The sequence below is a fragment of the Aythya ferina genome (genome assembly GCF_964211825.1).
Source record: "Aythya ferina genome assembly, chromosome: 9".
Lineage (NCBI taxonomy): Eukaryota > Metazoa > Chordata > Aves > Anseriformes > Anatidae > Aythya > Aythya ferina.
Genome location: NC_140305.1, coordinates 23,278,240 through 23,291,563, shown reverse-complemented (window position 1 = coordinate 23,291,563; position 13,324 = coordinate 23,278,240). Strand labels below are relative to the sequence as shown.

The window sequence follows — 13,324 nt, the reverse complement described above, 5'->3', positions numbered from 1 at the left end:
CGGTGAAGGAGTTAGGGGGATTTGGCACTTTCTCCTTGAACCATCGTTACAAGTGACTCAGATTATATTGCAGCATGAGTCATCTTGGCAGAGGTCACCACCACAAGCAGCAGCGACTCTTCAATTATTTCCTCCAAGCTGAATTAAAGGTGTATTGTTATGCTAATTTACACTTTCTCCATCCTATCTTTCCATCTCCTGGCTGAGGAGCAGCTTGGGTTCTCACCCCATAGCCCAGACTAGGTCTGGAAGAGCTCTTCCACTGCGGGGTGGTGACGAAACCTGGGCTTGCAACTGGGAAGTCTTCTGGGTGGCTTTTCTGCTATGGCACCTGGTGTGTAAAGCACACAGCTCCCCATCCCTCCTCCCAGCACTGCTCCACAGGTGCAACAGGTTGTCAGGCCTTCCACATTCCTGTTCTTTTCGCACTGTATCACCACAATTTCATAAGAAGACAATGTTGGCCCAGTGACTGGGGTGCCACACATCCCCCCACACACCCCATTTGCCCACCAGAGCTCCCCAACCAGGGCATCAGAAGACAGAGGAGATTCCTCAGCATCCCTGCCAGGGCCGGGCACAGCCGCTTCAGGGCACTTGGCTCAGAAAAAAAAACAGTTTGTCCATTAGAAAACACAGCCATTACCAGCCTGGTCACCAGTGGAGCACTCTGCGTTGATATTTATAGCAGCAAAACATTCAAACAGGGAGCAGGGATGGTCGCAGCGGCTGGGAGATTCACTTTGGAGACCATTTGTAAACCTCTCCCGCTACTGGAATCCCATTTAGCTATTACAGCCTCTTCAGACACACCAATACACCGATCCCCACAGAATAGCAATAGGAAGGGCAGCGGCATCACGGTATTTACTGAGGCTAATCAATACGCAAAGGCTGGAGATTTATTGCAGCAAAGACAGCCCGTCTGCATAGCCAAGAAGTGCATTTAAAACCCTTTTAATTTTGTTGCCTCGGCCTCTGGTTTTACTCCAGGAGCAGTTTCTTTGCACGCCCGTATTTCTTTCCCCCCAAAACAGACGCATTTTGCAGACGCACGAAAGAAGTCCCCCTAGGAACGCCTGCCATGAATATTTAGCAGGAGGATAAAGCAGAAAACACAACGGTTTGAGCGCAGTGCCCTTCCTTTCCAGCCAGGTTTCTCATTTGAGTAGAGGCCCATGGCTAATTAAGCAACACCCAGAGCGCTGGGAACGACAACCTTGCCTTAGGAAGAGCAGCACTCCCAGCCCACGCGTCGGAGAGGCTCTGTGCTTTCCTCTTGCGTGGTAAAAACAGGAAAACTCCCTCACCTCATCCATCTCCAAGCCGTGTGGTGACACCTGTGACCCTAGGGAAACCTGCTGGCCTTGAGCATCACCTGGGCTCCGCAGAAGATTAGCAGCTAATTTATTTCACTTGCTCTGCTAGAGACACTGACTTCTCAGCATCATTTCTTTTCTCCTCTATAAATCCCCCTTTCCTTTTCCCATGCTCCTTCCTTCGCCCCAAATCCGGCTGCTTTTAGCCCCCAGAACCCAGCTCCTTATTCATTTTTGGTCAGCTTCTGTAAGCTGGGGAAAAACTGGGCATCCTAAAGGGGACCACACTTCAGGAATACTTCACTTCTGCCATTACCAACATCAGCCCCCACCGCCTGGCACTTGGCATCTGGGGAGCCAGGACTTTTGGCCGGGTACTTCGTTTTCAGTGAGGAGCTGGGACAGGCACAGTGCAATACTTCTGAAAACCATGGCAGCAAGACAGGAAGGAGATCTGCAACTTCTCTTTTGCCAGTTTATCTCTGAATCATATTAAGCTTTTATGCTTGCATACGAAAGAGAAAGGAAAAGGCAAATATATTCTGATTTACAGGGAGATTTCTATTGTTGCCTGGACATCAAACAGCACCCAATTAGTCCTGCAAGGATCTGACCCACAAATTATGAAAATAAATGCCTCTGCAGCTTTGATCTCTTGTATTTCTGTAGCATGCTACAGCAGTTATTAGACACATTTTATTAGATTCAAGCTGTGCGATCTCTTCCTCGGCAAAGGCTCTACTGCCTCAGATGCATCCTAAAGCCTCCATCCAGCAGATTAAGGGCATGGTCCCAAACAGTCACTTCTGTCATGCCCTGAACACATGACTCAGCTGGCAGGAGGCTTTTTCCTGCTGAGTTTCAAAATTAGGAGCAAAGAGAATTTTTAAAAGGCGGGGGAGCAGGGGGGGGAAGTGTCAGCCGCCTAAATTAAATTCTGGATTCTTTGTTGGTTTATAAAGGAATATACATCCTCTGCGACATCCTTGGCTTCTAAAAAGTGTTGTTTTCGGAAGAGCTAAACAATTTATTTCTTTTCGCACTCTGAAATGACATTGCTGGAGGAAGCAGGCGAGAACTGTAACAAAAGGTTTCATGCACTCCAGAGCTGAAAACCACACGTGCGTTCACACGAACAGAAACACATCCACCCACCCCTGCTGCAGTGACAGCGTGTAACACAAAGAGGATGTTAGACTCAGCCTGCTCAGCCTTTACTCCGTGGAGTAGCTCACTGCTCACAGCACAGAGCAGCTCCTGCACCTGCCAGGGGCCGTGGCAGCTTTCGGTACCTCCTTGGGAAGGACGGGAGCATGCGAATCGCCCAGGTCTCGGTCACAGGCGAGAGGGTGGTGTCTGCACGAAGCCATTCATGCTGCTAGGCTTTTTGTGGCAGGCCTGCTTATCAGCAGCAGAACAAAGTGCGTGCCTCCTCCTGGATTCATGGTAACTCAGCTGAGCGGGGCAGTAAACGCGGTGTTTGCTCACCGATTGCAGGAGGAAACGCTGGTTCCCGGCTACGCACGTCGCATCTGGATACTCCAGCGCTGGCTGCCTGATTACAGTCATCCATAATTCAGCACCAGCCCGCAACCTTGAACTTCTGGCAAGCACGGCAGAAAATTAACACGGGAAAGCAACATTCCAGATCAAAGGGAAATGGCTCGCTGTCCTCCGAGCGTTTGCCGTTACAAAATAAGATCAGGCGTGCAGAGGGATGGGACCGAGGTCTGATTAAGCTTCTCGCCAATGTTTTCCAACCTCGCTTGCTTTGCCTCTCCTTCGATACCACGCCTTTGGGGGGAGCATCCTCAGCGTGTAGGAAGGGGTCACAGCCCGCACAGGATTCCTCTTGAGATCACCGCAGAGGGGGAATATGGGCACAGAGGCACCTCCTTTTTCCCAGGGCTGTGTTCGTTAGGCAATCCTCCATCAGAAATCACAAGCAATTCAGACGCACAACATCAAGCCTCGTTTATATAAATGGTTTGCCAGAGAACAGAGCAGGCAGCCCATGGCTTTCCATGTACAGCCACTGTCCAACGTCACAAAAGGGGATGGAGGAAGGAAATCAGCACTGCTGCTTTACAGCTGGTAAATACAGCCCCTCACTTATGGAGCTAGCGATGACTTGGGCCAGTGGTTTTTGACCCGCAGCCTACAGACGGCTGTAAGGGCTGCCTGGGGGGTAGCTGAGGTGCCTGAGCACCAGCAAGCCTCGTGTGATGGAGGCCACCAGGGAAGAGAGGCCCCGCCGAGCAGAGCAGGATGAAGCCACCCGGGGAAAGCAAAAGCCAGGCAAAGCCCCTGGCCCCCAACCCTGGTCCCTGCCGAGCCTGGTGCCGAGCCCTTACCATGAGTCTGGCAGATAAAAATTACCTGCACATAGCGGGGATGAAAGCCTGCTCTAACCACTCATTTCTGCATGGAATAGAAATCAAATTTCCATTTTAGACACGCACACACCAACCAAATACCTGCCTCTTCACTGCCTCAAACCCTGACCCAACGAAATGCCCACACTCATCAGCCTGCCGTGGATCATATTGCTCTGAGTTCATGCTTAAGCAGCCCAAATTATTAATTTTGGTATCCGACCAGGACACAAACACTCGTGAGAACAGAGCCTCTCGGTGCCTTTAAAAACACCAGCCACTTAGCCACTTGCACGTGGTGGAAGAGCTCCAAAGAGCAGGCAGAGGAACCAACCTGTCACCGTGCCTGCGCTGGACGTGGAGAGCTGCAGAAGAGCAACATCTGGGCTGCACAGCCCCACGAGACGGGGGAAAAATAAAAATCAGCCTCAGGCAAGAAGATGAGGCAGAAGCCAGCTTTGGTTTTATTTTAACTTCCCGTGAACACACAGACACAAGGAGCTGCATCATGGGCAGAAAATAGCATTTGCACCACGACCAAAATACTGGCTTGAGGAATGGCGATGAGATGCAGGAGGGCTTGCAGCTGGACATCTTCACTCCTTCAGCGATCATTCAGAGAGCGGTGTTGTGCTAACAAGGTCTTATGTTAAAAAAAAAGAAGGGGAGGAGGACTCAAAATTCCCAAAGAACATGGACATCCCCAGGGCCCCGAGCTTATACAGGCCCTGATGAAGTCCACGATGGAAGACCTCCAAGAGAGTCTAACCTCAGGAGTCCCAGCTATATACAGGTATCTATTTATAGATACATAGATAGAAATAAACGTTTGGTGAAGATCGGTGCCAGATCTTGCACGCAGCATATCATGTACGAGGCACCGCAGACACGCCTTTCTTAATCTCCAGAAACCATCTCTAGTAAAATTTGTTCCTCTTTCTATTTAGGAAGAAGGTGACCTTTGCGAAAGCTGCTGAAGTTCTGCGGAGCTACATGTTTTAAAAAGGCATTGGAAGAAGAAATCCACCATAATGCTGCAAAGATAATGCTCCCGAGTAGCGGCTCGCAGTGCTTACGCCCCATTAGAACTTCTCCTAAATCTTTCATGATTCTGAAATATTCCATAACCCGATGAAGTCCTGGAAACAGGACAGTGCCAGCATGTTGGGGCTTTTTTTGTTTGTTTGTTTGTTTGCTTTGTTTTTAATATGAGAGCTTGTATCCTCCTTGACAATGATCGGCTAATGCAAACAAATGGCCACTGAAAATTCACTTCTATACAAAGCAAAGCTAAAGGAACAGCAGTGACATTTTTGGGTTTCGTCCAAGTCTTCCCAGCAACAGCTAATACCCACCGGCTCCTTAATTCTGCGCTGTCTCCTCTCCAAGCCTGAGCACCAAAGGCCAGCCCTTTCCAAAACAACTAACGATTTTAGGATCCAGTTTCCCGAGAGTGCACGGTCAGCACTTTGCGAAAGTAAACAACAAAGCCTTGGGTTTTGTTAATGAGCCCAAACCAAAGCAACAACCAGGTACAGGAAGAAAGCAATTGCTCCTTCCCCCCAAAAGGGTGCTTGTTAAGTAGGAAACCCTCAGCCAAGCCCAGGTGAGCCATCCCAAGGCACAGCTGTGAGCTGTGGGCTCCTGCCCCTGGCTGGTCCCACCCCATGGGGCCATCATCTCACTGACAAAGGCTTTCCCTTTATCCCCTTACCACCTAAACCCCTTTTAGGGGGCTGTTCCTGCAGCCTGGCGGAGGAGAGGGCCAGCTCCAGGTGACCACCCAAAGGCCTCCTCCTGCTGCTGAAGTGCCCGCAGCCATCCCCAGCACGTCAGCCGTCTGGGAGTGGACGTGGCAGAGGAAAAGCTATTGACCTGGATATTTTAGCAGGATCAAGGCCACAGGGTTCAGCAAGAGATGACAGCATTCACTGAGACACACGCTTAACAAAAAAAAAAAAAAAAAGCCCAAAAGCCCAGCCCCGTCCTTCTGACTGCTCTCCCGGCGTGCTCAGCTGTGCGTTCACCAGAGAGCATGGCCCACTGCATCGCCACTCACACACATCCCCTCTTTCTTCCAAAAATCTGTTCTCAAACACGGCCATCAACAGCCTGTGCGAATCCCCATGTGAATCATTATTCTGCTGATAGCAACGCCAGGGCATTCGGCTATTAAACGTGCTGAGTGGGCTAGCAAAGATACCTCCCAGCCTGGACAAAAGAACATTATAACGCCGTTTATCTTATCCCCTTGTCAGTATAATATGCAGCACTACCTGTTCAATGGCCTCATCATTTTAAATTACAGTTTTCTGCAACATTAGCAGTGCTCATTACCAGCGGCACCAGCGGCAGACCTCTATTTTAAGAGCATCCTTGTGACGCTGCAGGCTTCGCCCTGCCCTTCCTCGCACGCTCGCTTCTCCGCGCTGACCTGGGGACACTCGGATACCATGGCAATGAGCAGGGTAGAAAATGATTGATAGAAACGCGTCGCAGAGAAGGCAGCAGCGAGCCAGAAGTGCGCTTGCTAGATGCACCAGGCCACGCATTTTAATCAGAGCTCGGGGCTTTGTTCCTGGCCGAGCCGGCAGCGCGCTCACGGAGCAGATGCACCGCTGCGGCGGCGCGTGGTGGCACGGCCACAATGAACTCCGCTGTGGCAGAGGCACGAGTGCATGCTGGTTTTTGTTACCCCTACAAATCCTGCCCCAGAGCCAAGCCACACTGTGCCAGAGCCCCGGGAACACACCCCGAGGGAGGCGAGGCAGCCAGGGCACGGGACGGGGCGAAGTGGCAGGCAGAGGTCCACCTCCCTGCATCTGCCTTTGCCTGTTGTCGGTAAAAGCCAGCCTCCTGGAACGTTTTGGTGACTCAAACTCCGAGATAAGCAGCCCGAGCGTTTCCTTTCCCCGCTGCTCAGAACGAATCATCCCCCCCCGCCAGATTTTGAGTCACTACCTGCTCCCGGCAGCTCCGGCAGCCAGCTCGCACCCTCACACACGTAGGCGCAGGAGCAACGTCCCCTCCGTCCGGGCTCCCCTACGGCAGCAGCGTGACACTTCTCTTATTTTCTAACAAATGAAATTTCGCAAGGCGTGTGGAATTACTCCTCGCTGCCATGTTTTGTGCTCAGGCAGCAAATTCACTATTGATTTCTGATTCAGACCCGGTGGAATGATTCACGCTTCTTGCCCTATCTGCTGGATTTATGACCTTTAACAATTATTCCAAGTGCTAAAGGAGCTTAGTTTAGAAGATCTATTCCTTGGCAAATTGAGCCCCTATTCTTGTCTCACTTATAAACCAACACATCTCTCATAATTTAAAGGAAAGCCCTCCCCATCAGGACGCCGCTCCTCTGCGCCTCGGACGCGGCCAACTTTTCCTAATTCCAATTTTATAATGGGACTGGAAAAAAATCCATTTCCTGCAGAAAGAGCCTCCCCGCGAAGCCCTGCCAGCCTCGGCAGCGGTGCCAGAGAGCTGCTCTGCACAGGGCCAGGCAGGGGAACAACCTGCAGCAGTGCCACCAGACGTCCCTTGTCCCGGGTCACCCCCCGCAGGCTGGGCACTGCTGGTGGCTCTCAGGGCCGGAGGGAGAACATTTACTTCTGACCCAAAACCAAAACCCAGACCGTGTCTCGAGAACATTGCGATTAACAAGCCACAAAACCCAAGAACCAAGCACGTGGGGACGGTTTTCAAAAGAGCTAGCAGCCTGGTTCAAGAAGAGTTCCCAGCACCAATGCTTGAAAATGAAACAAAATCTGAATTTCAGGGGGTGGGGGAGAAGAGGGCCCCCTTCCCTTCCCTCCCCAAAGGACACTGCTTTCCTGGAGTAACCCCACTGCCTTCAGCACCCTTCCTCCTAAAACACCTCCACCTAGCAAGGGAAAGGAGAGCTCCGGGTCTGCAGGTTGTGCACGGTCCCCCCCTGCTCCAGCCTCGCCTGCGCTGTGTACTGCTGAGCAATCATTTACACTATTAATCAACCAGAAACTCGCCAGGAAGAAAGTAGGGCAAGTGAATAAAGATAGGCTTTTTTTTTTTTTTTTTTTTTGCACTGAAGCAAATAATATTTCTAAAAATACACTTGTGCTAGTCTTCAGTGGATTCCGCTTAATTTTATTTATTTATCTATGGCAGCAGGTTGAGGGAAGCAGCCCCGCTGCAGCTCCTCCTGACGTCTCCCCCTCCTCGATACCAGCTCGCTGCCCTTAGGAGCGAAGGGATGAAGAGGAAAGGGGGGAAAGCAGGAAGATATCTCCAAGGGCGTCGGGGAGGAGGCAGGGCACGGCGGGTGGGTGTTGGGGAAAAGCGGGGAGTGGGGAGCAGCCCCCGGCTCCGTCTGCGCCCGTGTGTCCGCGCGTGCACGCCTGCGACATGATTTATTACCCGAGCGCAGCCAGACGCCGCGCTGCCAGCCCCGCTAGCAGGGAAGGGGGATAAAAGGGGGGTCCAGGCTGCCCGGAGCACTGCAGTGCCCCCACCCCAAGCAGCCCCGCGCCCCCATAGCGCCCCACAGCAGCCCCTTTGCCACCCAGCCTTGGGGGACAGGCGGCACGGGGGGCACCGCGCACACCCCGGGTGTAGAGCCGTGGGGACGCGTACACACGCTTGCGTACACACATCCAGCCCGACATGTGTGTGCGGGTGCACGCACAGGCGGATATACACACACACGTCTGCATGTGCACACTCACAGGCGTGCTGTGTACGTGCAGGGGCATACGCACGCGTTTATTACATACATGCGGGAGACATGCACGCATTTGTGTGCGGGCAGAGGGACAGGCACACATTTAGGTAGGGGCAAAGGGATATGCACACATTTATGTACACACGCAGGGGATGTGCACACACATTTATGTACACGCAGGGCTATTTGCACACACATTCATGTCCGTGCCTGTGTGTATGCACACATTTCTGTATGGGCAGGGGTTTGTGCATGCACATTTCTATACCAGCAGGGATACGTGCACGCACATACACACACACAGGGCGTTATGCATGCACATTTCTATACCAGCAGGGATACGTGCATGCACATACACACACAGAGGAGCTTATCCATGCACATTCCTACCCGTGCAGGGTACCCGCATGCACACAGATACCCGCAGGGGTGCATGCACACTCACACACTCACACACACACACAGCCCCCCAGCCCTCACACCCTCCCCCTCTCCGCCTCCCCGCGCCTCACCCGCAGCGCCGAGAGGTCGATCTCGTCCAGGCTCCGTGCGGGCGAGTCGCTCGCCATCTTCCCTCTCCTCTCCTCTCCTCTCCTCTCCTCTCCTCTCCTCTCCTCTCCTCTCCTCTCTTCTCCTCTCCTCTCCTCTCCTCAGCCTCTGCCGCTGCCGCCGCCGCCGGCGAGGCGGCCCCGCCGCCCCCGAGCTGGCAGTGGCGGCCGCCGCGGCGCTGGCGCTATTTAACGCCTCCCCTCATGCGGGGAGCCGGCGAGGGAGAAGCCGCCCCTCGCCCCTTTCTCTCCGTCCCTCACCCCTCTCGCCTCAGGGGTGGCGGCGGGCAGGGCTGGCTCCGGCTCCGGCTCCGGCTCCCCTTGCGGCTCCGGCGGCGGCGGTGCTCGGCATGGCCGCCTCCCGGCCCAGCGCGCCGCCGGAGCCGCCCCTGAGGCACGGGGAAGGCGGCGGCCGGGGGCGGGCAGGGGGCGGGCGAGCCCCGGCCCCGGCCTCGCGTGTGGGGCTGAGGGGGCCGGGAGGGCACCGACAGCCGGGAGGGGGTTTGGGGAGGGGGTTAATGGAAGCCCGGGAAGGATTTTTGGGGGGTGTCACGCTTTGGAAGGGATGGGGGAGGCGGGGGGCGTCCCCTCAGGGTGCCTCATGGGGTGGTCGTGTTGTGGCCCCACAGGAGGCGGGGGTCGTGTCACAGCCCCACGGGCACCTCAGGGGGGCACAGAGCATCGGCAGAGCCCCCAGCCCCTCGCTCAGCGCCCACACCACGTCCATAAAGCCTTCAGAAAGGACCAAACACCCCCCCCCCCCAAATGCAGCAGTAGCCGGCTTCCCCTGTTTTCCTCGCTTCCCCTTTTTCGGATGCGGTTTCTGCCAAGCCAGGTGCCACGTATAAATATATACGTATAAAAAAATCTGTTGCCTTTGAGCGCACCGTATGGAGGCTGCACTTACGGCAGCAACTCTCACAGGCTTGTGTCAGGATCTCACAATATGCAGATCTGGGAAGCGGAAACCCTACACATGAGTCAACTGGCAGGCGGATGGGGTTTTCTTACGCTTTTGGGGCTGGGGATGCGCTTTGTGAATTAAAAAATAAGAATAAATCATCCTGCAGCCAGCTCTGCTCCACGGGCTGCGAGGGACAGAGGGACAAAAGGGGGCCAAGGCCGCTGGCGGTGCAGGAGCTGCATCAACGTCTCGTTATCCTCGTTAGCGCTGATGGTGGCACCACTGATACGGGCTGGGAGCAGCCCGGCAGCGTTTCAGCTCTCAGGGCTGCCCTCTCGGCAGGATGGGGTGGGTTTGGTGGAGAAACAGTGGGGAGCAAAGGTGCAGCACCAGCAGCGTGCCTGGCTTCAACCCCTTTTTCCAGTACATAAATTGTGACCCCCTCAGTGTCTCACACCACCGTTAGTCCCCACATTTAAAAAGCCAGATTTGATCAAAATGGTAAACTGAATAAAATAAACGCACATTTAAAAAACAGAGGGCTGTCGCATTGCCTCTGAGCACCCCCGTGAATCTTTGGTGGTGCTGTTGTGTTTTTTTTTAAACCAGATGCTGCCTGTGTCTGTCAGACCTGGATGTCGCAATGCTTTGCTCCCAGTTGTGAAGCTGAAAGCAAAACTGCTCGGGAACTCTAACAAAGCAGTGTGAGACTTCCTACTGCCTTCATTGTTCTGAAGAGAAATGCGAAGAACAGGATGAGGGAGGACGCTGCCTTTCTCAAATGTGCTTCCCTTCCGTGCATACAAGGTATAATTTGTGAAACAAGTGAGGATTTTTAAAAAATAATGTATCCTCCAGTCCTGCAAATAGACAGATTGGCCTGATCCTATGCATGCACTTGCAGCCCCAAGCTAAGCTGCGATTTAATTACAATCTATCCTCTGCCTGTCAAGATGGCAAAAACACAGAGAACCCTTCTGTAACAGTAACTTAAGACGCACAGTGAGTGATAGCGGGAGGCGAATGGAAAGGCCCAGGGAGGGCCACGTCCCCAGGCTGCAGGAAGCTTTTTCTGTAGAAAATGGAGTTCCCAAGGTGTTACTTCATCTCACAAGGAGGTGTATGTCTGCCTCTCTCTACACCCTCTTTGTGTCAGGAGCATCTAAACAAAACCTTGCAACTGGAGTCACCACGTGACTTTTCGTGCGAAAACGAGCGCTCAGTTGAATCAGCCTGAAATGTTTTGGGTGTGAGTCAGTGCGACATGAAATCGTGCTTCTGCCCAGCAGAGCTCCCCGGAGCTGCTGCTGGTCCCTGCTGCATCTCCTGCACACCTCACGGAGCAGGAGCCAGAGCAGCCTTGGTCAGCTCCGGTGAGCGACGAGCACCGTAATGAACCAACGCTCTGCTGTTGGCAGTGGAGGGCTAAAGTCAGGACAGGGGTGTTGATTTGTTCATTAAAGGGCATTGGCTCGTGTATAAGCTATCCAGTTCGTTTGACCTCTGCATAAAACCAAATTTAATCATCTGGCAGTGCCACTGCTGTTAATTGTATCATGGGGTTACATGTAAAATTAGTCAATCTAAATGACATGTAAGGCCTTGTCCCATTAGCAGGAGCTTCGCGTGCTTCAGGTTTTGGAACCTTCTCTAGAGGTTTAGAGGGGAAAAAAGGGAAAGAAGCAAACAGGAAAGCTTGTCTGGAACCCGTTTGGGGCCCCATCATGTGATGTATTCCACCATCCTGTGTGGGTCACATGTTCCCAATAATTCTGTGAGCACTGACAGCATAATTTCACTGATTCCCTAAATCCAAGCTGTGATACCCCAATGTCTGCCCATGTAAAGCAGTAGTTAGAGGGCTCTGCCCAAACCAAAGGGAGGATGTTGGAAAATTAATACTGTGAAATGCATAATAATTGGATTTTAAGCTAACTTGATAACATGCAGCTGCATTATAAGAAACTCAGAAATGAATGGCTACATGTGTCCTACATGCATCTATTGATCTTCCCAAATGCACTTTAACTGATTCATTATCATTTACTGATTGCTCGTCTTTCTTCTGCTGATACAGGTTCCTCGGGAAGAGGGAAGTGTTTTTCTGTTGCATCCTTGGAGCTGGGCAGGACTTCATGTGTGAACCTTGCTGCCAGGATTTTTCCTATAGCTATATATATATATATATATATAAAAACACTGTAAATTGTTAATCGCTCCCTCAGTTAAGCATTGTTCAACTACAAAGCCCTGTAATCACTGCAATGGGGGAGTAAATGGAAAAAGAGCAAAGGCTCTATGGAAAAAAAAAAACAATAATAACAACAACAAAAAAATCTACCTCCACAGATTCATATCCAGGGAACAGCACTGTGCATTTAAATAGCAAAGTCCTGGGGCACTGCAGATCAAGAGGCAGTAGATGGTACACTTCCAGGAGCTCAGTGCTCTCACAGCACACCCAAGCTGTTCTTCCCCAAAATACGCAGCACTGAGGACCAGCGCAGTCTATTTTTATGCCCCTTCCCTTGCAGTTGCTTTTGCTGGCCCTTGAGGGCTGTGCCCACCCAGAGGCAGAAGCCTGGCAGTCCCCAGCCACCAGGCCAGCTGCGTTATTTACAAGAATACTGACATTTCAATACAAAGGTGCGATTTTTAGGTAGTGCAGAAGTGAAGAGAAATCCCATTTTTGCACTGCTTGCGAAAAACCTAATGCAGCCTTGCCCTTAGCAAACCATGTTCCTGTAGTCCCGCAATTTCTCCTTTTTTTTGCCGAGATCTCAAGGATCGCATCTGTATGCACAGCCTGCAGCACGAGGCAGCACGGCCCCCCAGCTCAGCAGGGACGTGCTCCAGTGCCCACCCGTGAACCCAGGAGCATCACTGCTCTCAGGCACCACGACTGCAGCCCTGCCCATGGGGTGGAACATCTGCTCCGGTTCCAAGTCCCCTTTATCAAAATTATTTGGATAAAAATAACCCAAATAGCCATAGCCTCCTGATATGGTTATTTATGCTGACCCATCTGCATCTGAGCTACCCTAAGACGAGCGGTATTTAGGCTCTCTCTTTCCTATCTTGGCTTGTCTTGCAGACCAAAGGCAGCCCCAGGCCTGGGAAACACCTGACCTGAAGCCACCCCCATCTGGCACTAAGCACAGATCCGTCAAACAAGAGAAACTGGCTCCATCTTTTGTCAGATGCAAATTGCTGGGAGTTAATTAAGACACATTTCAGGATCAGTGAGGTTTTTTTCTTAATGATAATCTGTCCTGAGGTGTGGGTAGGGTTCGACATCTCTCAGTGAAGGGGTTACAAAGCTGGAGCTGCACATCGCAGTCAGCACAGGCGGAGGTCCCACACGGCCTCAGCTGCAGCCCAGCATGCAGGGTGCTCAGGGACCTGACAGCACGTGTGCACCTGCAGGTCGGAGCCAATCTGGGTCCAAATCCTCCTCGGTGTGTTTATTTTTCCTG

At 52.4% G+C, this 13,324-nt stretch overlaps 1 protein-coding gene and 1 long non-coding RNA gene across 6 annotated transcripts in view; one reads left to right on the top strand and one right to left on the bottom strand.

The window, feature by feature from the left end:
• TNIK (TRAF2 and NCK interacting kinase) overlaps positions 1-9,307 on the bottom strand; it is a 139,097-nt gene extending 129,790 nt beyond the window's left edge. For 4 of the 5 annotated variants that reach the window (XM_084530179.1, XM_084530182.1, XM_084530183.1 and 1 more), the window contains exon 1: positions 8,909-9,017. In XM_084530179.1, coding sequence (XP_084386305.1) covers positions 8,909-8,965 — 57 coding nt within the window. In that variant the 5' untranslated portion in view covers positions 8,966-9,017. The other variant, XM_084530180.1, reaches the window with a different exon arrangement.
• On the top strand, positions 1,229-5,249 carry LOC311441722. Its single transcript, XR_014696180.1, has 2 exons — positions 1,229-4,487; positions 4,642-5,249. It is a non-coding gene; the product is annotated as an uncharacterized lncRNA (long non-coding RNA).
• Positions 9,308-13,324: the final 4,017 nt, after the last annotated feature.